Raw genomic sequence first — 27,585 nt, 5'->3', positions numbered from 1 at the left:
GAAATTATTTACAATTATCTTTTCTTAAATTGTAGACATGTTACTAGGTAAATAATGTTTCCAAACTAATAATTATTTTATGTAAAAGAGGGGAAGCAAATATTTTGGTTACTATTATTAATTAATATTTGTTATGTTAAATTTAAAGTGACAGGTAACATTCATAATGTTGTCAACTGACTTTTTTTTATTTGTTTATTTGTTTGAAGCTTTTGGAAACATGTCCAAAACATTGATGAAATGCTGGAAACGAGTTGAAACACAGTAAAATTCAACCCAATAATATAGGACTGCTTTTTCTTCATCCACGTTGGGAATTGTCAAGAAGTGAACTATGACAATATATCAATTTTTGCTACTGTTTCTACTCTGGGTATGCCTGCCACATTTCTGTTCTCCAGAGATAATGTTCAGAAGGACTTCTATGCCCCAGAAAAGAATTTTAGGTGCACGCATACCTAGAAGTGATGGCAAAATTCTGCACCGTCAGAAGCGTGGTTGGATGTGGAATCAATTTTTCTTACTGGAGGAATATACAGGATCTGATTATCAATACGTAGGCAAGGTAAGTCTGTGTTGAAATGGCAAATATTTACATTCCAGTTTTTCATATGTCTTGTAAAGAAAATTTGAAGGTTATCAAGATTGCCTTTCTTACAAATTTGATTCTCTAAATATCCCTAAAGCAGTTTTTGTTTATGGAATACAAATTAGAATTTGAAAAACTATGTAATGAATATAGCATTATAAGTGTATGAATTCATTTACTAGAATTAATTCTGCCTACTACCTCATGTATTAAAGAGGTACTAAAAATTGCAATTTCAGAATTTGTAGTTAGAAATCAATGATCAAGAGAAAACTATCTGGCAATCTAGTATTTAAAATAACAATGCATGTATATAATACATATATATATATACCTATATATATTTCACATTGCCATTGAATTCAGTGAGGAAGAAAAGATATATTTAAAAGTTGTTTAATATTCTACAGAATGAGAAAACAAATGTCATTAAAATATGACCTAAGGTCAAAATAATGCTTACTTATAAGAAAACTTATTCCAGATATGAGCGTTACTTATTTTTCTAAAGTCCTACCATGGATACATTTAAATAAGGGAAGAATAAATGGGAAGACAAGCAGGAAAAAGTAGTTTACTTGTCGGGATATGATGACATGAGGAGATTTCATGCTATTCAGTTATAAAAGATAGTGAGGAAAATGAGCTTTGGTTAGGACTGGAAGGACAAATACGACATAAAAGTTACAATGGATGCTTTTATACACTAGATTGTATTAATCTCCAGTTTTCTTTCTTGGCACTATCTGAATCTAGTCGAAATTAGGTAATATCTTAAAGAAAAAAATCATTTTAATAGTGTTATTTTTATGGACAGTTTATGAAACTATATCAAAGAAAAAAGTTAAACACACAAAAGGAAAACAGATATAATCACATGTTCATATATCACATGTCAACAGTACAAAATTATGATAGATCCATGATTGTGTTGGCAACTTTTGCATCAGCCTCAACTTTAATAGCTTCTTTCACATAATTAAAACTGGGCTTTTAAAGTTTTTGTCTTCTAAGAAGAACTATTTTTGATAAAATACATGTTCATTGATTTTTAAAATACTTTGATAGGTTTTTTCATGTTCCAGTTATTTCAGTTTTTTTAAAAAATGTCTGGCAGTATGAGAAAGATAGTATTAAAGGTTAAATGTCATATTGACTGTAAGGTGAAGAAAAAAGCCAGCAACCTAAGCAATTTTACCAGAAAGCATGCAGTAGTGGACTTATCACAGGGTCATCTGATAGAATTCCTGAGCTCAGAGGGTTAAGGTAAATTTTATGGTTGCTGCAATAGGCAACTTTCAGTTTATGAAATCAACCACATGAAAATATAATAACTGAAATCTGAGCCATAGAAACTATAAATAGTTTTATTTGGTTCTTCCTGGACATAGCAGTTATTTGTTTATTTGCATAGATTTTCCTTCACCTAGTCCTTAATGCGGATTTAATAAATGTTGGTAAATTGAATTATCATTGCATTATATACTCTGTTGTGATAATCAAGGTACTTCTATGTACTTTCATTTGTTCTTTCCCCAAAGAATATCAATAACTTGAAATCAAGAACTTTACTTCGTATCTTTCTTTGTTTCTAGCTCTTAGAGTAGATTTTAATATTTAGTTGGTTGAATTAACCTGAGTTGTATTGACTGAATTCCCAGAGTCATCTGGTACCACTTAGCTCTTTGGTAGGGAAAACTAATGTAGAGTTTAAATTACTGTGGGCTATTAAAGCTGGTAAATACTTAAGATACATGCATCTTGATATGCAACTCAAATTTTATTCTTCCTTACTCTGCTCTATAAAAGCAAGCCAGAAAACTCTTTAATGAGGAGAGGCATAAGGAATTTATGGAATGTGTTCACCAGTTTCTTCTATAAGTATGTCCTGAACTACCAGATCAACAGACATATATTAGATGCTGTAGCTCTGAGTTTACTTCTAATACCCAAAGCATCTGTTTTTTTGCTTGTATTTCAAGTCAATTTTGTATTTCTATCATTTATTCATGTCATGACCTGTGAAATAGTTATTTTTAAATTTCCCTTGTCTGTAGTACATATGTGTGTTACTTTTTATTAAGTATTTATATTGTATTAATTACTTATACAATTAAAGATCTTATATTAGGGCTTCCCTGGTGGCACAGTGGTTGAGAGTCCGCCTGCCGATGCAGGGGACATGGGTTCGTGCCCCGGTCTGGGAGGATACCACATGCCCCGGAGCGGCTGGGCCCGTGAGCCATGGCCGCTGAGCCTGCGCGTCCAGAGCCTGCGCTCCGCAACGGGAGAGGCCGCGGTGGTGAGAGGCCCGCGTACCGCAAAAACAAACAAACAAAAACAATTAAAAAGATCTTATATTAGAAGTAAACATATAGATTTTTTTAAACATATAGATTTGTATATGCGAAAAGGCAATTATGAGATATAGAATATTTTTATAAACATGCATTTTAACGAATATAATTGTGGGCTAAGATATATTTTCTTCATGAAACATAAAAAATTTTAAATTCCCTGGATATTCTTTCCAACATTACTTATAATAAATTTATTACATATTCATCCTTTCAGAAATTCTACTTTCAGTTTTTACTTCATTTAAAGTAGGCATGTGATATTGATGCTGAGAGATTCAATGTCTCTAGGTTAGTTCACAGGGAGGAATAATACATGTCCCAATTACTAGACTTATGGGAAGACACTGATAAACTCTCCATTGTTGTGGAAAACATGGTGGGAGCTCAGAGTAGGAACAATGGAGAGAATTACACTGGTTGAGTGGGGACAAGACTGAAAAGCACATGCATGAAGAGGGGGAAAATTTTTTAAATACCAAACAATTAGCCAATAAATCCTACAAAGAATGGATGGCATATAATTTCTTAGATTAAAAACCCAATACTGCTTGAGGGGTTGAAACAAAGGGAAAATCCCCTTACTTCTCATTGGATTAAAGTGGAGGAAAGCTTAGGAAAAGCATATAACTGCCAATCAGAATACCTATATGTAAACTTCCTTCTGCCACTGTTTTTGCTTTCAGTAGTGAAATCAATTAACTTCTCTTGGCCTTCATTTACTCATCTATAGTATGATCATGTCAGTCATTTTATATATATATATATTTAATGTACTTATATATATAATTTTTGTATGATTACATTTTAAATGTGAAGTGTTTTAGCATTTAAAAACCCATTTATATATAAAAATAAAGAACAAGAAGAAGTGAAGAGAGACAGAAAGAGAAAAAGAAAAAGAAAGCTAGTGGCTGAATTGTCACTGCCATGGCTATTATAAAGAAACTAGCTAACCAGCAGTGAACTCAAAGCATTTCTTTGTTCATCTCTCAATGAGCAAAAAAATATTTTCCTCTAAATCGTTCAATCAAATGTATTCTAAACCAAAATATATTTGGTGTAAGTTCTTTTTTTTCTTTTCAGTGAGATAATCAGAATATTGACCTTTAAGAAATTTCCTATATAGGACAATACGTGCTAACCTTTTTTACCTTCCAAAGCAAGAGGTTTAAAACTTAAACTTCAAGTATCTACTTTTGCCCTATGTTGCTTTTATATCTCAACCTTCTATAAACATCTTTAAATTTACCAGTTTAAGATTTGAGAAACATTGTGATTATAAGCTATTTTTATTAATGTCCTAATGTAGCTTCTTATCACAGGTTCCCATTGCCTGATTCAGTTGCCTAGATAATTTCAAAATTTTAGGCTTCCAAATATTCAAATAAATAATGACAATAAACTAGATATTCTTGAATTTACTTTTAGCCGTTAACAAACATACAGTTCTAAGTGAATTACTAATTTTATTTACTGTACAAACTTTGCACTTTAATAATTATTCTCAAGTGGAGAAAAACATGTTAAAAATAGATTTTAAATCAAAATCAGAGATTAAGAAAAAACACCAAAAAATTAATAATGTAATTGAACAATGATAAACCTGATTCTGAGCCAGCATAGTAAAATAATTCACTCCAGGAAGTAAAAACATAATAATAATTTTAGTAAATAATCAAGGCAACTGTCTATATCTTCTTGGGATAATGAAAACATGTACCAAATGGAGACATGAAAGAGATTCTTGGGGCCTCCAGGCCATTCAGACCTTATAGTACCTCACTGATATCATCCTTCTCTAAATGCAGAATACATTTGACACATAGATTCTTTTTTTTTTTTTCCCAATGATAGGTTCTTTTTTTAAAAATTGAAGTATAGTTGATGTATAATGTTGTGTTAGTTTCAGGTGTACAGCAAAGTGATTCAGTTATACATATATATAATACATATATATATATTCTTTTTCAGATTCTTTTCCCTTATAGGTTATTATAAAATATTGAGTATAATTCCCTGTGCTATACAGTAGGTCCTTGTTGGTTACCTATTTTATATATAGTAGTGTGTATATGTTAATTCCTAACTCCTAATTTATTCCTCCCCTCCTCTTTTCCCCTTTGGTAACCATAAGTTTTTTTCAATGTCTGTGAGTCTATTTCTGTTTTGTACATAAGTTAATTTGTATCATGTTTTAGATTCCAGGTATAATCGATATCATATGATATTGTTGTCTGTAAGTCTTTTTGGGTTCTCAGTTGTTTAGCATTCTTGAAAAACAGAAACCACGTTTAATTATTTCTTAATTTCATATCCCTTTTCCTGAAGAGTTAATGGCTTCAAAGAGCTAGAGCAATAATGGTGCTCTCTATTTTAGCAGATTAAGAATACTATAGGTATTTATAGTTCTTCTGTCCTTAGATGATTACTTAAGCTCACCTCTACCAAGGGATACACGGTTCCCCATAGTCTACCATGGCTTTGTCCTCCCATAGTTTATAACCCAATATGAACCTTCATCCCCCTTCCTGAGTAGACAATAGAAACATCCCCCTTCCTGAGTAGACAATAGAAACTTTCCTGAGTAGACAATAGAAACTTTCTACCAGATCAACAGACATATATTAGATGCTGTAGCTCTGAGTTTACTTCTAATACCCAAAGCATCTGTTTTTTTGCTTGTATTTCAAGTCAATTTTGTATTTCTATCATTTATTCATGTCAATATGAACCTTCATCCCCCTTCCTGAGTAGACAATAGAAACTTTCTCCCTGTCCCTAACAGGTTTTTCTCTTTGGAACCAACTGCTTTTATTTGAACAAGTATATTGCTGGTCACTTGACTTTTCAATATTTCAATTCACTATTAAATATTTCATTTTCTGACTCTAACCTGTTCCATGATTGAAAATGATAGAATGAGCCATATATTTTTCTGGTCTATCTCAACTCTATACCTTTAGTACTATCTTATTTGCCCTCATGGCCCCTTAATGAGCATGATGAGTTCAAAATACCCTAAATTAATGATTCTAATTGGGGGTTATTTTGCCATCCAGGGGAAATTCATCTATATATGGAGACATTATTTGTTTTCACAACTAGGTAGAGGGGATTGCTACCGGCCTCAAGGTGGCAGGGACCAGGGATGCTGCTTAATATCCTACAATGTATAGGGCAGACCTCCAGTCCTAAATGTCAATAGTGCTGAGACTGAGAAGCCCTGTCCTCAACTTCCTTAGTTTGCCAGAGCCTTTTACATTTCCTCAACAGCTCAGTCTTTATTTTACTTCTTTCTGGGTTCTTGTTTCTGAATATGCTCTCAATTATCATCATGTTTCTTCCCTTCAGAGTTGCTGTAAGAATTTGCTTTCCCTAACTTGGATTTCTCTCAAGACCTACTTTCCTATTCATATTCTGTCTAATCCTTAAAGCATATGTTTGGCTCCAATCTCTTGGACATTCTTCTCTGTAGACTTGTGAGCTGCACACACCCACTATGAATAAATGATTTATTCATTCTGTCAACAAATATCTAGAAGACCTGTTACTACTCAGGTACTACTCTGATATTAAGTACTGTGGTGAAAATATAATTTCTCTACTCACAAAATGTCTGCCTTTAAGAGAAGGAGAGAATAATAAGTAAGGATAACAGGAAGTTATAGGACTCTTTTTGTCTCAGACACAGCACAGATCCCAAAAGCCTCGAACAAAACAGTAAGTGCCAAATATTGCCATGTTTCATTTCTGCAGTACTTGTAAATAGGTGGAAATAAAATAGTTTGGGGATTCGTATTACATGAATCTGTATGTTATTAAATGTTGAAACTGGAGAGTCAAGTTCTTATTTATTTATTTATTTATTTCTTCAGAAGAGTTTTTTAATGTGCAATGCTTTATAATGAAGTGATTCTTGGAAATTTCTAGAAGAGATATCTTCCAGAAACTGAAAAAACATTATTCATGAGAGAGTAACTTGACTTTAAACATTCACAAAGTCTGGCAATACCAACTGTATGCGTTTTGCCCTTAATAATATAGTTACAATCAAGTCAAACCTGGTTGCAACAGAGGAAGGAGTAGTTGGAACTAAGACAGAAGAAGCTGTCCTGACCTCCCCACTGCAGTTTTCCTACAGGGGAAGGAAATCTCAAGTGAACTCATGGAAGAACTTTATGTTTTATTAGAGTTTAGAGAGCTGGGAACACTCTCTGGGACCTTTTAAAAACTGTAATGTTGTTGAGACTAAAAGTTTCCAGGTGACTTTTTTTTAATAAAAACATGATGAAGAGAATCTACATAAAACACACACACACACACACACACACACACACACACACACAAAAAAAAAAAAAAACAGGCCTGCTTTAGTGGTGAGATGGGAGTAGGAGAGGGCTTGGTATATAGTTATTTTCTATTTGAACCCTATTAATGACAACCATAAAAGGACTGAGCACAAAACAAATTAATACAGTGAGTGATTTTAGTTAGAAAATGTCCTAAAAGAAAATAAATCAGGATGATTTGATAGACATCAACAGAAAGTCCTTTAGATTAAATGATTAATAAAGACCTTCCTGATGAGGAGACATTTGGACTTTTGGAGTGAATATAGACATTATTTCCCTGATAGGTAAAGACCACAACAACAAAAAGATGATCCTGAATTAGAATTTATAAAGACTTTTTATAGTAATCCTCAAGCAAGAGGTAATTAAAGCAGTTTTACATAGAGGCATGTCCTGCATAACCCTGATAATGTTTTCCAGGGAGACCACCTCTTGGTTTTTAACTCTCAGAATGCATACAATGTCTGTATCTCTCAATGTTTCAGCCAGAGGTTATATTGGAAAAATATGCTCACCTCCTCAAAGTTCACTATAACATTTTAGCAAAGCAGTATTCAGGAAGATCTTAAGTTGCATTCCAGATACACTTGATAGAACATCAGAACCACCCATAGATGTTTTGAAACTAACAGAGGCTGTAAAAGAGAACGTGCATCTAAGATTTTGTAAGCCCTTCGGGAAGCCTTGCTAATTCATGTTAACCTGTAAGTGTTCAAGTAACACTGGTTTAAGCATTTTCTATACTAACATTATAGCGTGTTATTCATATATAGAGATTTTACTATGTTTTAGTTACTTTTTTAGGAAATTAGTTTTGAATTTGGGTTTAATGTGTAAGCATTCTATTTTTTCCAGTTTAAACTAATGAGAAATAGACTTCTTGTTAGCATTTTCAAGCAAAGTGTCAAATATTGAACTCTTTTTAAAAAGATAAATGGAATTAAGTATGGGATACTCATATATAAATAACTACAATCATTATTTTATTTAAAAGTTCTTACTGGTAGTAGTGATAACATATGTTTATTAAACTCTTCCATGAAGTTATTTACATAATGTGTTGTCACTGTATAACCTTCATGAAACAACAGTACACCCGCACCACCTAAACACATTTACCACACTCACTGCCCTTACTGTACTCTAGTGATTTGTGGGAAGTCCACCCGTCCACTCTTTTTTCACTCTTGAATTAGTAACCCAGAGATGCTGTTTCCATCTTTTCTTTCCCATCATAGTCTTATTTTTATATATCCCTCTCTTATACTCACCATTTTATAATCCCCTCCACACACAAGGCTTCTTCATCTCTTTTTCTTCCTTCTTCAGTTTGTCACACAGCATCTTTTAAAATCTACCTCTCTATGTTATGTCCCTTGAATTTAGTTTTATTGGATTATGTTTTAGATAAGAGATAATTATGAATTTATTTTCTAAAAAGTATTATTTCTGTGATTTTAGGCCAATTAATTCACATAGAGTAGTAATAGTTGGAAGTAGATGAAAGGACTTTGATGATATTAATTGATAATAATAAAAAAACAACTCAAAGAATTTTTCTATGATGAATAAGCTTTTAAAAACTTTACCTATTATTTAAAAATATTAAAGTTCAAAAATACTAAATCTACAATTTAACCCATCATTTTTCAAATATAGAACTTTTAAGAAATACAGTCATCTCTGAATGAAGATTATGTGAAAATTGAGCCAGACTTTTAGGTAAAGCTCGAGAGAAATCTCTGTAGATGAAAAATGTATTGAAATGTCATAAAAATTTGCTCTGCAAAAAGTATCTTAATATAATTTATCAGTAACAGGTGAGTGTGTAATGGCCATGAAGCATGGGAAATTATTATTATGGTATTATGTATTTCTACCAAAGACCTCTTGTTTTCTTTCTTGGAGACAATATACAATTATATATTCAATTACATTTTGTCCCCTTTGTACTAAAGAATAATGTTCTTTTCAGTAAAGAAAATGAAAGTGGATGTATGTTATTATGTTTGCTCATCAATGTCTCATACTTAGAATATGTTCAAATATTCAAATTCTCAGTTGCTTCTTATGAAAGCATCAATAGAAAAGAAGGGAACACTTCAATAAATTTTCTGAAGTGAATTATTAAATATTCACATAATGTAGTTAAATTTCTACTTTTGTTTTATCAAAGAATATTATTTAATCTTATTTTTTTATTATTATCATTATTGTTGGTGGTGGTATTATTATTGTGTTGCTAATTGGGTAACTGCATTCCATGGCTCCTGGTAATTGTAAATAAAAGTTAAAATAAAGAAAACATGAAAGTTGCCAGGAAAATGGACTAAGTTTAGAGAAGGGAACAGTGATTTTGTTGGGATATAATATACAAACCTTTGGTTCTCTCCTTAGAACTCTAATCAACAAGACGAAAAGCACTTTATGCAAATTTCAGACTCTCTTTAGTAAAATTCTTTCACTAACCTCACTTTTAAAGCTATACTTTAAGCATTTATAGATTACATAAAACTATTAAATTTAGAATTTTAAATGAAGGTCTTAAATCTCAGCCCAGGATTAAAATTGTTTTACCAAGTAGGAAATTGAGCTGTAAGAATGTGTACTATTATAGCCTTTTATCTAAAGGAACATTTCCTATTTTGGGTGATGTTTAGCTTAAATTCCATTAGTGAACTCCTCAGTTCAGTGTTGTGTCTTCCAAATACCCCCCAAAACTCCAAGACCACTGAATTTTTCAATTTTCCTTGATACCAATTCTGTCAGTATATACAAACCATCAAAAGCTTAGCACCGGGCTTCCCTGGTGGCACAGTGGTTGAGAGTCCGCCTGCCGATGCAGGGGACACGGGTTCGTGCCCCGGTCCGGGAAGATCCCACATGCCGCGGAGCGGCTGGGCCCGTGATCCATGGCCGCTGAGCCTGCGCGTCCGGAGCCTGTGCTCCGCAACGGGAGAGGCCACAACAGTGAGAGGCCCGCGTAACGCAAGAAAAAAAAAAAAAAGATTAGCACCAAATCTAGTTTGCATGTGTTGGGTTATCCTGAGTCCAGCAGAGCAGAGGGATAGAGTTGTGAATCATGAACTAACTGAATACATGCATTCCGAAGAGCTGAGCTTCCAAAAGGAGACAACAAAGAGATAAAGCAAAGGTCAAGGACATAATTGTAAGTCAAATAACATAAAGGCAGAGATAGAGCACATCCAAGAAGAAGTAGAAAGGGGCAGGCAAGAGAGGCAAGACTAGGACTATTATAGAGGCCAAAGGAGAACAAAATTCCAAAGAATCGATGACTAATCCTGTTGAGTGATGCAAAGTCATCAAGAAGAAAGTTGTAGCAATTTAGAGATCAGTGTGGACCAAGGAGACAGCCGTTGCAATAATCTGACGTAAATGGGAGTCAGATGGCTTTGGTTTAGCCCAGAAGGAAGCAAAACATCAGTTTCTCATAGACATGTTATCAATAAGATAAAATAAGTAGGAGTGAGAGAGAGTTTGAAATGATGAAGAGCTGGAGATGGGACGTTATTATATAGACAGAAAGAGAGGATGTGAATGTGTGCAACAGGTGAGCTCACTCTTGGTTAAAATTAAAAATTTGTCTATTAAGCTGACAGCCAGCATCATACATAATTACTAAACAAAGAAAGTATTCCCACTTAAATCACCAACAGGAGTGAAATAAGTTTTAAAAAAACCACTTTGCTCACTACTAATATTTAACATACTTCTGGAAGCAAAATAACAGTGTAAAAACTATCACATATGGTTATTTTTTTTGATGTGAGAATTAAATGAAAAATAATATAAAATATTTTGAAACATCCTGACATATCCTGATAATGATACCTCTAAAATGTATTTTATTTATTATTACTTAATAGTCCAACAACCGTTTTTTATTGTTTCTTATTTACAAGTAAGGAAAATATGTCCTTCTTGTCTAAATTAGGTGTCTAAGGGCACCAATCAAGTAACTTGTAGAGATGGGATTCTAGCCCAGAAATTATGACTCCAGAGTATATACTAACCATCATTACCCCTCATTGCACCATTATTAATAGTAATATTCTTATTTTATCAATATTATGTGTTGCTTCACCAGAAGCAATTATATTCTTATTTAAGCAGTACAATGATGGATAGTTAGCTGACTTTCTTTTCTGAATGATATCAGTACAAAACTAAAATTGCGTAGGTAACAGGAATATTTCTGCTACTTCATAGAGAAGTCAAATTTATTTTTGTAGTTGTTGTGTGTTTATTACTTAATTTATATGTGGAATTGATAATGCGTGCACTTTGAATAAATTTTAAAAGGCAAAATAAGGTGTATAGTTAAAACTAAGACTCCCACCACGATCCTCAGTCATCCAGAGTTCTCCTCCTAAGAAACAGCTGCATTTACCAGTTCTGTTTTGTTTTTGTTTTGTTTTGTATTTTTGTACGTATTCCAAGAGACATTATAGAACTGTTTAATAAGTATTTATGATTTTGTTTTTACATAAATGGTGGTGTACTTTATACCATGTTATAAAACATGGTTGGTTTGTTTTTAGTTAAAAATGTAACTTGAGGACATATTCCATTTCAGGACATAAAGATATCCTTCATTAAAAAAAATAATAGCTGCATAGTATTCTTTCCAGTGGATGTATCATAATTTGTTTTACCATTTTTCTTTTGAAGAACCTTTAGTCATTTAAAAAAATATTAATATAATAATATGACATGATATGACTAGAAGTGAAATGCTGAAGCAAAGTTTGGAAATTTTAAACTTTCATAGGTATTGCTAAATTGCTCTCCACTGATGCAGTTTGAATTTATCATGCCAATAGCAAATTATGAAAGTTAAATATTTCTCCACCATTGTATCCAATCTCTGTATTATCATTTTTAATAGCTTTTCAATCTTGTAAATGAAAACATATTTCTCTTATTTTAAGTGAGAATGAACATTTCTTCATGTGTTTAAAACATTTCTTTTTCTTTTTTTTTTTTTTTTTGCGGTACGCGGGCTTCTCACTCTTGTGGCCTCTCCCGTTGCGGAACACAGGCTCCGGACAAGCAGGCTCAGCGGCCATAGCTCACGGGCCCAGCCGTTCCACGGTATGTGGGATCTTCCCGGACCGGGGCACGAACCTGTGTCGCCTGCATCAGCAGGCGGACTCTCAACCACTGCGCCACCAGGGAAGCCGTTGCATTTCTTTAAATGAGTATTTATATCCTTCACCAATTTTTCTGTTAATAATCTTTTTTTTTCTTTTGATCCATAAGTTCTCCTTATTAATTGAGCTTTAATTCTTTTTTTTCATTTTCAAATGTAATACATGCTGAAAGTTGAATAAAACACACATATAAACTTTAATGAATAAGTATAAATCAAATCAGGTGACCTCAACCCAGGTGAAGAAATGGAAAACTCATGGCCCCTAAGAAACTCTCTGTGTGGGTCTGTTAGTAACAACATCATTTCTCCTTTCTAAAGGTGGCAATAAGATTCATTTGGAGTTCATAATGCCTTTCTTTATAGTTTGAGCATCTATGTAGCCACTCATAAACAACACGCTGGAGTTTTAAATGTTTCTGAAACTGAGTGTAATCACAGTTCATATATTCTTTTGTGTCTTTCTCCTTTCGCTCAAATAGTTTTATGAAATTAAACCATATTTTTGTGCAGAGGATCTCTTTATGTGAATGTGTTTGGATTTAGTTATACATTCTATCAATAATGGAGATACAATGTTGCCCCTTCCCCTTACTTTGGCTTTACTAACAATGCTTCTGTGAACATTTCTGTACATGCACCCTGATACTTATGGACATCGAATAGCTTCAGAGTATATAATTAGGAATAAAATTGCTGATCTCTAGTGTGTGCCTAGCTTCAATTTTTCCAAATACTGCCATTTTAGTTTCCTACGTTTTAACCAATACCTACTCCCACTGGCAGTATACGAGAATTTCTTCTGTTCTACAAACAGACCCAGGGCTTTCCTGGTGGCGCAGTGGTTGAGAGTCCGCCTGCTGATGCAGGCGACACAGGTTCGTGCCCCGGTCCGGGAAGATCCCACATGCCGCAGAGCGGCTGGGCCCGTGATCCATGGCCGCTGAGCCTGCGCGTCCGGAGCCTGTGCTCCGCAACGGGAGAGGCCACAACAGTAAGAGGCCCGCGTACCACACACACAAAAAAAACCAACAAAGAGACCCAAGCTTGATATTTTTAGATTTTTTTTTTCAAAACTGGTGATTTAATTTGTATTTTCCTAAATAACAATGAACTTTCATTACTGTGAACAAGTTTTTCAAGTGTTTTATCAACTGTTTCTTCAGGTCATCTATTTTTTGCTTATTGATTGCTTCATTCCCAAATCCATGATAGGTGTGGAGCACCAATTATTTTTCAGGCACTCTCTAGGTGACCAGATCACACCCCTTAGTAAAAGACAACACACCCTGTGTCACGAAGCTCACAGTTTTAGTGGGAAATGCAAAAAATTAAACATAAACATAATAAATATATTACTCTTATGGTATCTTATGGTATGTTAGATGATGAAGGTTACTATCAGAAAAGAAGAGAGAAAGCAAGGTAAGGAATATTGAGGAATAGAGCAGAGCAGGTGGTGGTAGTCAGTACTTTCTTACTGAGAAGGTGATATTTAAGCAAAGGATTTGGAGGAAGTGAAAGGGATAACTAAGCAGCTGTTAGAGGAATATTTTTTGCATCAGGAAGCAATAGTTACTGCAAATTCTCTAAATCAGGAAATTCCTCATGAATATTCAAGAAAGGGCAGGGAGGTACATGTGCCTAGAGCAAAGGGGGCAAGGGACAGGTGGTAGAAGGGAAGGGCAGAAAGATAACAGGATCCCCAGATCCTACAAAGTGTGGTAGACAAAATAATTGCCCCAAAGATATCCACATCCTAATTCTCAGAATTCATTATATGCTATTTTCAATAGCAAGAAGAGACTATTGCAGCTGTAATTAAATTGAGGATCTTGAGATGGGGGAGATTATACCCTGGATTTCCTATGCAATCCCCATTTGATCACACGGGTCCCTATAGGAGTGAGGCAAGAGGGTTAAAGTCAGAAAAAAAGAGATGTCACAATGCAAACAGAGGTTAGAGTAACAAGCTTTGAAGATGGAAGAAAGAAACAGGAACCAAGGAATGCAGACATCCTCTGGAAGCTGGAAACAGCAAAGAAACAGTCTCATCTGAAGCCTCCAGAAGTAGCAGAGCCCTGCCAACACCTTGTATTTAGACTTCTGACCTCCAGAGCTACAAGAGAATAAACTTGTGGTGTTCTGTCACTAAGCTGGTCATAATTTTTACAGTAGCAATAGGAAACTAATACACAAGACATTGGATTTTAACTTTTACTCTAAGATGGAAGATATTGTAGACTTTTTAGCAGAAGACTGACGTTATATGAAATAAGTTTTAAAAATATCAGTCTGACTTCTGGCTTTAAAGTTGGTACAATAGAAATCTATGTAGTATTCATGCACAGATGTTAGGAAGCATTGTTACAGATGACTCAAAACATTTTGGTCTGAGCAACTGAAAAATTGATTGTTTTTATTTAGAGAGCATTAGGAGTAAGAGCTCGAGTTCGTCTTCAGATGTGTTAAGATAAAGAGAGTTTTGAGATTGTATTGGGTTGGCCAAAAAGTTCGTTCAGGCTTTTCCATTAAGGTGTTACGGACACCCGAAGGAACTTTTTGGCCAGCCCAAATACAAGTTCAGGAAAACTAATATGGGACCTCTTAGAAGCCATCAGCATATAGCTGGTATTTAAAGTCATGGGACTGTTAGATATTAAGAATGTGAATGTAGTGAGAAGTGGAAATAGGGCTGTATTTAGAAGCAAACTCACATTCAGACATGTGTGAGGTGGCAGATGATATGGGAGGAAAGAAGAAAAACCAACATATACAACTGAGAATGAATATTCCTTGAACTGCAAGGGAACCTAAGAGCTGGGGGTGTCTTAGAAGACAGGTGAAGAAAATGTTTGGAGAACAGAGTGTGTTAACTGAGTCAAAAGCTGCTAAGTCAAGGAGGTAGAGAGTTCTGATTTGACCACTGACTTTAGTTTCATGGAGATTCTAGGTGAATTTGGTGTTTATGGTTTCAGTGCTGTGGGCGCAGAATTGCGGTGTTTATGGTTTCAGTGCTGTGGGCCCAGAATTGTGGTGTTTATGGTTTCAGTGCTGTGGGCCCAGAATTCTTATTGCAGTGCCTTTCAGAGGGAATGGAGAGAGAGAAATTGGAGCAAGTACACACAGGCAGCACTAGAGTCTTGCTGCAAAGGAAGCAGATGTTTGTAGCACTCTCTGATGGGGGGAGTGTGAGTGGGATCAAGAAAAACAAACATTTTTTTTTTACTTGTCTTTCTGCATTGATTAAAAACTCCAATAGAATATTGAATAGATGACATGAGAGGGATCTCTTTATTTTTTTCTTAGTTTTTTTAAATGATCGACATTTTATCATTAATTGTGAAGTTTCTTAATTTGTTTTTAAAGGTATTTTTATCAGACTAAGGGATTTCCTTTTAATCCTAGTGTTTTATGTTTTTTAATCATAAGTGAATATGAAATATTGTCAAATATATGTATGCGTATAATGAACTGTTTATTTTCCCTTCAATATGTTAATCCAAGCAATTACCTTAAATGATTTTTCCTATTTGAACTAAACTTGCAGATTTTGAAAGAGTTCACCTTGGTAATGATATAAAACTTTACATTATCGTATTCCACTTGCTCTTTCTTTGCTTACAATTTCTACTTTTATAAAATCATTCATTTTCATACAAGATATCACTCAGTAAAATTACTTTTTAAACTCTTTTAACTGTTTTATTGTATTTAGACATCAAAGTTATGATAGTCACATTAAATGAGATAGGAAATATTACCACTTTTTCTATTACTTTATATAATTTGTGTGTGTAATTGAATTAATGCTTTCACGAATGTTGTCTAGAATTCATTAAAAATACCTTCTGATACAATAGTTTTATTATAGGGAAACGTGGGCTATTGACTTATTTTCTTTAATGGTTATAGGGCTACTCAGGTTCTCTTTCCTTCTTGACTTAGTTTTTGTAAATTGTATTTTTGGCATCTGTTAAATATTTTTTGAAATAAGCTGGTGGGCTAAATTCAGAAGGCTTCTTAGCTCATGGTCTAAAGAGAATTTGTATATGTTTTTAAGACTGGATTTAAGAAAAAAAGGAAAAAGAGGAAGAATATGGTGCAGAGGCTGTTTGTGGCCCTCAATGTTAAAATATTTACTTTCTGCCCTTTACACACACAAGAAAAGTATGGTGAGCCTGTGTTGGTGGCTTCTTTAGGAGTAACAGTACAGAAAGTCCTCTTTTCGTGGGTTCATATGGGACCATAAAAATGCCTTTGCATGCTGAAACCGTGCCACATCATCTTAATAATCATTGGGGAAAATTAAAACTGTTCTGTTACCTTAGAATTTTTTTTTGTCAAAGCTCCAAAACCCTTCTAATTCTTGCTATTAGTTTACAGGAAATAAAAAAGGTAAAACTAATATTATTGAGTGTGCTGTAATTTAAAAGATTAGAGATATTGATAATTAAATCATTTATTTTATAAAAATAGATTACAGTAGTTTGATTCGCGCTTACATTCTTTTCATCATATACATGATTTTTTTAATGCCTTCGTCAAGTTCTCATACTCCTTTATAAGTTTGTTGCTGTGAAATATCTTTTTAAGAGTTCCCTTAATCTATAACGTTACCTGGATGCTGGTTTGTAAAAGTATCACAGAATATTTTAGCGCTATTTTCCTCCAACATGACTTATACTGTCATTGTCTTTTATGTTCCTTGTTTGTTCAGATTTGTTCACACATTTTACATTTTCTTCACTATTCCTTCTTACATGTCAACTTTCAATTAGAGATCATTTGCCTTTGTTATGAAATAAGTATATTCATTAGTATATATGCTGGTGATGATATCTTCAGCTTTGTTTATCTGAGGATATTTTTGGCTTTGTGTTAAAAAGTTAATTTTTGTGGGTATAGAATGTGAGAGTGACAGCCACGTCAAGGAACATTTTTCTGTCCCCTGGATTATGAATGGATTGTTGTTACTGAGAAATCAGCTGACAATCTGCTTCTCCTTTGAAGATATTTAGCTCCTTTTTGTCTGACTGCTTTCAAGTTTTATCTTGAATCTAGGGTTCTCTGGTTTACTTGCAGATTTTTAATCTGGCTCAAAATCTTGGCGAGGGCCAGCTTCTTACTGGCGAGGGCCAGTTATTTTTTCTTTACCTTTAATTACTTATGTATTTTCTTTCCTTTATTCCTCTAGTTTTGCTTACGGTAAGGTAATTTTCTCTCCAGTTCCATAGCATGAGCAACTTGTTTTAACTGTTTAATGTTTGAATGTTGAGTCTACATCTTTGGCCTTGATATGTGTACCTCTTACCCAAGAAGTGCAACAAAGCTGAAAAGCAAGTTTTCTCCTATAAACATATTCTCATAGAAAACGCAGCTTTACGATCTGCTGTTCTACTTACTGACCTAGGTGTTTAATTCCTGTTACATTTTGTTCTGATATCTTGTCTTTATTACTTTAAAGGAGCTGTTGTTTATATTCTCTCCAGCATTTTCAATTGTTTTGAACGTAAGTTTTTCCAAATAACTTCTCTACCGTGTCTGAAAATGGAGTCTCTTCCTATGAGTTTTATTATGAGTTGCAAATATATTTTCCCTAGTATATGTTGTATTTTACCATTTGAGTATGTATCTGTAAACAGATTATTCGATTATTTGTATGAAGTTAAATTATTTATTTCTTTTTGTCTTCTAAGTTGTTTCCCTCATTGTTCTGATCTCTTCTTGGAAACAACTCCTTTCATTCTCTTATTTTCTCTCTAAATCATTTTATTCCACAACCAAATAATTTAGTGTTTATTTCCTTCAAACAAAGATATTCTCCTATATAACCACAACACACCATCAAAATCAGGAAATTAACATTGATGGATTATAAACATCTACCTCAGACCCCATTCAAATTTTGCCACTTATCCCAATATCATCCTTTACAGAAAAGCAAGGCAGTTCACAATCATACATTGCATTTAGTTATCATGCCTCTGGTTTCTTTCTGTCTTCTGATAAAGTTCTCAATATTTCTTTGATTTCATGATCCTGACACTTTTGAAGATTACAGGCCGCTTGTCTTCTGAAATGTTCCTCAATTTGTGTGTGTCTGATGATTCCTCATGATTAGATTTGGGTTATGAATCTTCAGCAGGAAATCACACAAGTGATGCTGTTCTTATTGCATCCTATCGGGGGTGGAAGACTTCAATTTGTGCCATTACTGGTAATCACTATGATTATTGGATTAAAATGGCATCTTCTGTAAAATTATTCTCGTAACTTTTTCTCTTTTTGTTTAAAATTGCTTTTTAAGACTTTGTTCAGAGCAGTTTTAAGTTAACAGAAAGATGGAGAGGAAGGTACAGATATTTTTCATATATCCCTTGCCTTTACACACGCATACCCTCCCCGTTATCAAGATCCCCCACCAGAGTGGTGCATTTGTTACAAGTGATGAACCTACAATGATACATCATAATCACTCAAAGTCCATAGTTTACTTTACAGTTCACTGTACATGTTGTGCATGCTATGTGTTTGGGCAAAGTATAATGACATGTATCATTATGATGGAATCATAGGGACTATTTCACTGACATGAACTTCTTCTGTACTCTACCTATTCATCCCTCCTCATCCCCTAACCCTGACAACCAATAATCTTTTACTGTCTCCATAGTTTTGTCTTTTCCAGAATGTCATATAGTTGGAATCACACAGTATGTAGCTTTTCAAGTTGGTTTACTTCATTTAGTAATATGCATTTAAGGTTATTCTGTGTGTTTTCATGGCTTCATAGCTCTTTTTTTTTTTTAGTGCTGAATGATATTTCATTGTCTGGATGTACCACAGTTTTATCCATTCACCTACTGAAGGATATCTTGGTTGCTTCTGAGTTTTGACAGTTATAGGAGAAAGCCTTTGTAAACATCCATGTCCAGGTATTTTGTAAACATATTTTCAACTCATTTCATTAAATACCCAGGAGCGCTATTGCTGGATCGTAATGGTGAGAGTCTTTTGTAAGAAACCAACAAATTCCCTTCCAGGGCTTCCCTGGTGGCGCAGTGGTTGAGAGTTCACCTGCTGATGCAGGGGACACGGGTTCGTGCCCCGGTCCAGGAAGATCCCACATGCCGCGGAGCGATTGGGCCCGTGAGCCATGGCCGCTGAGCCTGCGCGTCAGGAGCCTGTGCTCCGCAACGGGAGAGGCCACAACAGTGAGAAGCCCGCGTACCGCTATACTATTTTGCATTCCCATGAGCAATATATGAGAGTTCCTGTTTTTCCACATCCTCACCAAAAATTGGGAATTGTCAGTGCCCTAGATTTTGGCTATTCTAATAGGTGTGTAGTGATATCTCATTGTCATTTAAATTTGCATTTTCCCGATGACATATGATGTGGGACTTTTTTCATATGTTTCATATGTTGCCATCTGTATATCTTCTTTGATGAGGTATCTCTTAAGGTTTTTGACCTATTTTATAATTAAGTTTTTTGCTTTTTTATTTTTGATTTTTAAGTGTTCTTTGTGTATTTTGGATAATAGTCCTTTATTATAGAAGTATCATTTTTCCAAATATTTTCTTCTGGTCTGTGGCCTGGCTTTTCATTCAATTGCCATTGTCTTTCACAGAGCAGAAGTTTTTAATTTTGATGGAGTCCAGCTTGTCAATTATTTATTTCATACATGTGCCTTTGGTATTGTATCTAAAACGGTATCACCGTATCCAAGGTCATCTAGGTTTTCTCCTATGCTAATTTCTAGGAGATTTATGGTTTTGCATTTTGCAATGAAGTCTTGATCCATTTTGAGTTTGTTTCTGTGAAGGATGTCATTTTGTGTCTAGATTGATTTTTGCATGTGGATATCCAGTTATTCCAGCACCATTTAATGTAATGACTGTCTTAGCTCCACTGTATGCCTTTGCTCCTTGTCAATGACCAGTTAAATATATAAACATAAGTCTATTTGTGGGCTCTTTACTCTGCTCCATTGATCTGTCTAATCTTTCTCCAACGCCACCCTGTCCTGATTACTGTAACTTTATAATGTCATGAAGTTGGGTAGTATCAGTCCTCCAATCTCATTCTTCTCCTTCAATTTTGTTTTGTCTATTCTAGGTCTTTTGCCCCTCTATATAACTATTAGAATCAATCTGTCATTATCCACAAAATAACTTGCTGAGATTTTAATTGGGATTGCATTGAATCTATAGATCAAGTTGGGGAGAACTGACATCTTGACAATATTGACCGTTTCTATTCATGGGCATAGAATTTCTCTTCATTTATTTAGTTCTTATTTGATTTCATTCTTCAGAATTTTGTAGTTTTCCTTATATAGATCTTGTACATCCTTTCTAGATTTATACATAGGTATTTCATTTTGAGGGGCTCCTATATAATGATATTGTGTTCTTACTTTCAGATTTTACTTGTTCATTGCTTGTATATAGGAAAATGCTTGACTTCTGTATATTAACCATGTATCCTGCAACCTTGCCATAATCATTTATAAGTTCCAAGAGGTTTTTTGTTGATTCTTTCAGATTTTCTACATAGATGGTCATGTCATCTGTGAACAAGGCTGTTTTATTTCTTCTTTCTCAATATGTATACCTTTTATTTCCTTCTCTTGTCCTATTGCACTAGCTAAAACTTCCAGTATTATGTTGAAAAGCAGTGGTGAGATGGTTATCCTCTCATTGTACCTGATCCTAGTAGGAAGACTTCAAATTTCTCACCTTTAAGTATGATGTAAGCTGTAGGTTTTTGGGGTTTTTTTGTTTTGCGGTACGCAGGCCTCTCACTGTTGTGGCCTCTCCCGTTGCAGAGCACAGGCTCCGGACGTGCAGGCTCAGCGGCCATGGCTCACGAGCCCAGCCGCTCCGCGGCATGTGGGATCTTCCTGGACCGGGGCACGAACCCGTGTCCCCTGCATCAGCAGGCGGACTCTCAACCACTGCGCCACCAGGGAAGCCCAGCTGTAGGTTTTTTGTAGATATTCGTTATCAAGTTGAAGTTCCCCTCTGTTCTTTGTGTACTTAAAATTTTTAACATGAATGGGTGCTGGATTTTGTCAAGTGTTTGTGCATCTATTGATATGATCATGTGATTTTTCTTTTTCAGCCTATTGTCTCTAAATCTTTTTGGCTCTATCTTTCTAACTCATTTTGCTTGCTCTTCTGGGTCTAGTCTTCTCTTTTATCTACTATGTTTATAACAAGTTCTACTTTCTCTTTTGTTGTTTCCAATTTTGCCTTTCTGTTCGTTTCATTTTACTCTCCTCACTTCCCCCCCCCCATTAATCCTGTCTGTTTATATTTTAATCCCTTCCTCTGTTATTAGATTATCTTATATCAACCCTTAGGTCAATATTTGGACACATCGTATGAAACCCATTTTCTTGTTATTTTTTTTAACAGTTCATGCTGTTATCCTGCATGTCATGCTCATCATTCTTATGTGGTTTAAAACAACTTACTACATAGATCATTATCTGTATGGTATTTTGGAGTTCCATAAAAATTGTTTTACACTGTAAAAGAAAACAGTTCATGTCTGTTTCATCATAATTTCCTGATAACTACATTTTGTATTGATCTATTGATCCTATTCTTTTGCTCTTTTTTTCTTATTCTAGTACAATTATACAAATTCCAATCTGGTCCCTTTTTAGTAATTATTGAACACAATGTTTGCCCTAGTCCAGTTATTTACAGGTAATATGTGAAGCAGAGGTAAGAGTGCAAGACAGGAATTCTCTGTATATGTGAATATGATGTGAGCTAAATGTGAATGTGGTGTGAATAAGAGGCAAGGCTTTCATTTGTTTGATTTTATACTTCTTTGCAGCCAGCTCAAATTAGTGGCTCTTGGACTTTTCAAAATATAAATTTTTTTCTCTTTCAGTCTTATGCTAACATAGTTTCCTGCAAATATGACTTTCCTGTTTGATTCATTTTACCTGCCATTTCTGTGCCAAAACTGATCCCCTTTACTCCTGTCATCAGCCCACATAACCATTACCTTTTTTCTAAATAAAATGGTCTTGATTTTTTTCTTGCCATGTAATATTAAATATTTTGTCAAATTCAACTCTGCTAAAGTTGTCTTAGATACTCAGCTCCATGTATTCTTTCTTAGTGTCTTTTCTTTCTGCCTTTAAAAATTCACTGCATATAGGTAACTTTAGGGAGTTCCTTAGTTTCTTCAAGGATAAGGCAAGCATATTTTCTTATTGATCTCCTAAATTATTTTATGTGTTTTAAAGAAGAGGAAGAGGGAAATCTCTACATAGTGTTATTTTTAAACTAGAAGTTGTAATGGAAGTTTCCAAAGCTCCCTTCTGGATGCCCAGAGGATAGATAATTTTATTCTTCTAACTCCATCTCTTGGGTTTCTCAGGTCCTTTTAAGCTCTTAATTAATTTTAATTTCTAGCCCAGGCACAGCACTAGGACAATATTGACTTCCCCAAAGTCATCCAGACAACACGTTTTTTGTTTGCTTTGTTTTGTTTTTCCTGAAAACTGGTTTAGTAAAAATATCATGGAGCTTTGAATCAGAAAAGCTTTACATAAATTTAAGTCCACCCTTGCCTGGATTTATGATTTGTGTTAGTGTTTTCATTTTTAAACCAGACATAACAGTAGTAGTGTGCTGAAGCTAGTTCGTGCCTGCTTGCAAGAGCCCATTTAAAATTTTTCAGGGTGTTCCCATGTCAGTTAATGCCATGGTGGTAGTTTTAAATTGAGTATGGTGTGGTATTTACACCACAGAAATTGTCAGACAGTACAAATCAGGCCTCCTTCCCCTAGAGAGTTAGTTGTTAAAGTTTTGCCAGTTTACCACTGTACAGTAGCATTCTTTTCATGAAGGTATTGCTAGAATTGAATATAATAATTTATTATTATTATTATTGAATATAATAATTTATAATAAACTACATTAAATATGTTTTCTGGCATATTGTAAATACTCAATAAACGTTATTGATTTCTTTCTTGCTTGCTAACCAGTGTCTTAACTTCAGTTCTCATGGATCTCATGGAATTTCTTCTTAATTTTTTCATCTTATACTGACCTTGACTCAGAACTGAATAATAATGCTTTCCTGGCCTCTGACTTAAATTAATTTATTTTTCTGTCATATCATTCTTCACTCATTCTTTTCTCTGAGGCATTTTCTTACTGCTGACCCCTGTGACCTTTAGCATTAATTAATCTCTTCTTAGTTTAATTGAAGCTGTTCCTTTTATTACTTACATCTTTTTTTTTTTTTGGTCCAACTTCCTAAAATCTTTCCCTGTGTCTCTACAACTTCAAGGTTCATCATGAATCTCACTATTAAAATGTGCTGAAGCATATAAATTATTAATGTATTTACCCTTCATATACAACCTACAACTGACCACTGAGATGCTGATTATGATGAGCACCATAATAAAGTGAGAAAAGATTGGTTCTCCTCCAAAACTCTTAAATTGGATCTTTACTGATGCAGAATTCCATTTTGGGTAATTTGCAGCTTCTAAGAGAAGGAAGGAGCCAATGGACACTGTTTCTCTTCTTTCTTTTAGAATAAACTTTGGAAAAAGGCTGTGTCAGGAACAAATCTTTATTAAAATAGGTAAGAAGCCAGTAGGACTTCAAAATCAGCAGCTACTAATAAATTCTTAATCTCACACTACAGCGAGTTTGGTCAGATCATTACTTCCTTTGGAAAAATCAACACTATTTCAAAGCATTCACAAAAGCAGACTTTTTCCTTACTGGTAACATTTAAATGGTTCCAAAGCAAATTTGATTAAAAATATGGAGCACAAGCGCACCACAAGCATATATTTTGTAGATATTCTGTAGCAATAGTTTTTAAATTTTGGATCTGATTAGATAAAAATGCAGACACCATTTTACTAGTATAAATTTCAGCACTGTATATTTTGGGTGTTGCACGATGTAGCCTTTCACAACACATATAAGGAGTTTTTTTGGCATAAACACCTGTGGAAGGGAGATGTGAGAATTTGGATTGAATGAAGAGAGAGTTAGTCAGTGATGCAGACCCAATGGCCTCAGCCCACCTCATGGGGTCTCTGGAGTGTAAATATCCCATCAGAATCTTCTTTCATTACATTGAAATGGCTAACCCCTTACACCTCTACCTCCATCAGATTCTGGATGTGAGCTTCCCTCAGAAATGGTGACTTTGGGTGAGACAGCTCTCTGGAGTTGAGACAATCTGTGAAGGGGTTTCACACAGCTGGAGCAACATTCTGTTCTTCAAGGCAGAACTGGGGCTGACAACTCTACACAAACCACAAATAAATATTTTTAGCCTTGTTGTTTTCAATGAAAACAAAATTTATACAAAGATTTTTATCACTGTTAAAAACATAGCAAAATTTTCTATAAATTAATATCTCTAAGAAAATAACGGATTCACCATGCAACAAAAAATTAGATCATTTTCAGACAAAAATATATTTCAAAGAAAATACACACCTGCCCATACAAACAGACACAGATGACAATATCTCCCCAATAAAGAATAGCAATTTGAAAACTTTATATATTTGAAGTACATTTACTAAATCTACTAAAATTTTGTAAAAAAATAAATAATTTAAATTAAGAAACGTATGGAGTCATTTTAAACAATATAAATGTGCACAAATTGTTTTCAAAATTACCTTAATGATTCTGAGGCAAAGCTATGTTTATGACAATAAAAATTATTTTCAAAATAATAAATCTTTAGAGGCATGCATTTATTGCATTTCTTTTCACATAAGTATAAAAGGCTTTACACATCAACTATATTAAAATAATAAAGTTTGTAAAATTATTTTATTATTGTGGTAAAATATACATAACATAAAATTTACCATTTTAATCATTTTAAGTGACATTTTTAAGTTTCTAATCCAGTGACATTAGAAACATTCATATTTTTGAGCAACCATCACCAGTATCCATTCAGAGAATTCCCATCAGCCCAAACTGAAATTCTGTATCTATTAAACAATAATTTGCCTTTACCCCCTCACCTGAGCCCCTAATAAGCACTATTCTATTTTCTGCCTATGAATTTGCCTATCTACTAGGTACCTCATATGAGTCACACGATATTTGTCTTTCATTGTCTGGCTTATTTCACTTAACATAATGTTTTCAAGTTTCAGTCGTATTGTATTGATAGTACGTATCAGGTATCCATTCTTTTTAAAGGCTGAATAATATTCTGTTGTATGTACATACCATATTTTGTTTATCCATTCATCTGTTGATGGACGTTGGTTTGTTACCACTTTTGGCTATTGGGAATAATTCTGTTGTACAAATATATGTTTGAGTCCCAGCTGTCAGTACTCCTGTGTATATACCCAGATGTGGAATTTCTTGATCATATGGTAATTCTATATTTAATTTTTTGAGGAACCAACATAGTATTTCCACAGGGGCTGCATCATTTTACATTCCCACCAGCAATGCAAAATGGTTCCAGTTTCTCCACATCTTTGCCAACAGTTTTTTTTTTTCCTGTGTTGTTGATAATAGGCATCCTAATGGGATCTCACATGGTTTTGATTTGAATTCCCCTAAGGACTAGTGATGTTAAACATTCTCTCATAGACTTATTGGCTGTTTGTATGTCTTCTTTGGAGAAATGTCTATTCAAGTTCTTTGCCCATTTTTAATTGGAATGATTAAAGTTATTTTATTTTGAATGATTTTCCATGTGAATTAAGAATATGTTCTCTATGCCCAATATTTCTTTATAGAAGTACACTCAATATATTAATATTTTCCCTTTGATTTGTATTCGATATTCTTTATTTTTGTAACAAGCCTACTTTTTAAAAGTTTTTTGAAATTGCTCATGCTAAATACAAAATTAAAAATATACAGTTAAGTAAACAGTCTTGTAGATATTTTTAGATAGAGTAGATCATAAGACTTGGGAAAATCATTTAATTCCCTGGGTTTCTGGTTTTATTATCACTAAAAATGGAGTATTTGGGTGAGATCAAATTTGAGATACCATTACACTCTATAATTCTATATTAACATAGCTGATAAATTAAAAGCAAAGAAAGAAAGACATGTATACATAGTTACATGGTTATAGGAATGGGGAGATAATATTTGTTGGCATATTTAAACTTTCTCAATAAATCTCTTCAAGAAAAGCATTTTTAAATTTTAAAGTATAATTTACTTACCTATAGCAAAACACACTGATCTTAAGTATGATTGATAAGTTTTGACAAATGCATCTACCTCTGCAATCACATGAAGATATAAAATATCCATCACCCTGGAAAGTTCCCTGTGTTCGTTCTTAGTCAACCTCCTACCCACAACAGGCAACCACTGTTGTGACTTCTTTCAACAGAGATTGGTATTTCCTCATTTAGAATTTCATGAAAATGAATTTACAGAGCATGTATTCTTTTGCATGTAACTTCTTTCGTCAGCATAATATTTTTTGAGGTTTTTGCATCCTGTTGTATTTATCAGTGGTTTATTCTTTGTTATTGCTGAGTGATGTTCATTGTATTAGTATGCCACAACTTGTTAATCCAATCTCCTGTTGATAGGTATTTGGGTCCTTTTGTGTACATATGTGTGTGTGTGTGTGTGTGTGTGTGTGTGTGTGTGTGTGTCTGTTTGGCAAATGCACAGAGTGAAGTTTCCAGTCATGGATTAGGTATACGGTTAATTTAGTGAGAAAATTCTGATTTTCTGATGTGGTACCATTTTAAACTTTTACCACTAATGTATGAGAGCTCCTATTATTCAATGTTCTGGATAACATTGGTGTTGGTAGTGTCTTTATATTGAGCCATTCTATAGAGTGCATAGTAAAATTGCAATATATTCTTTATTTCCATTTCCCTTGTGACTAAGGATGTTGAGCATCTTTACTATAGTTTAATAAAATGGTTAATGATATATAACATATATATATATGTATATAAAACATATATATAATCCCTTTATGCAGTGTCTTTTTGACTTTTGCACAATATTTTATTAGGTTGTTGAGATTTTATAATTGAGTCGTAGGAGTTGTTTATATTTGGATATAAGTTTTTTATCT

General features: G+C 34.0%; 1 protein-coding gene across 2 annotated transcripts in view; it reads left to right on the top strand.

The window, feature by feature from the left end:
- Positions 1-334: 334 nt before the first annotated feature.
- Positions 335-27,585, top strand: part of LOC132517991 (cadherin-10) — a 123,662-nt gene continuing 96,411 nt past the window's right edge. For both annotated transcript variants that reach the window (XM_060146004.1, XM_060146003.1), the window contains exon 1: positions 335-565. In XM_060146004.1, coding sequence (XP_060001987.1) covers positions 335-565 — 231 coding nt within the window. The remainder of the gene's footprint in view (positions 566-27,585) is intronic.

The sequence above is a fragment of the Lagenorhynchus albirostris genome, chromosome 3 (genome assembly GCF_949774975.1).
Source record: "Lagenorhynchus albirostris chromosome 3, mLagAlb1.1, whole genome shotgun sequence".
Taxonomy (NCBI): Eukaryota; Metazoa; Chordata; class Mammalia; order Artiodactyla; family Delphinidae; genus Lagenorhynchus; species Lagenorhynchus albirostris.
The sequence above is the reverse complement of the archived record's forward strand: the minus strand, read 5'-3'. Positions and strand labels throughout refer to the sequence as shown.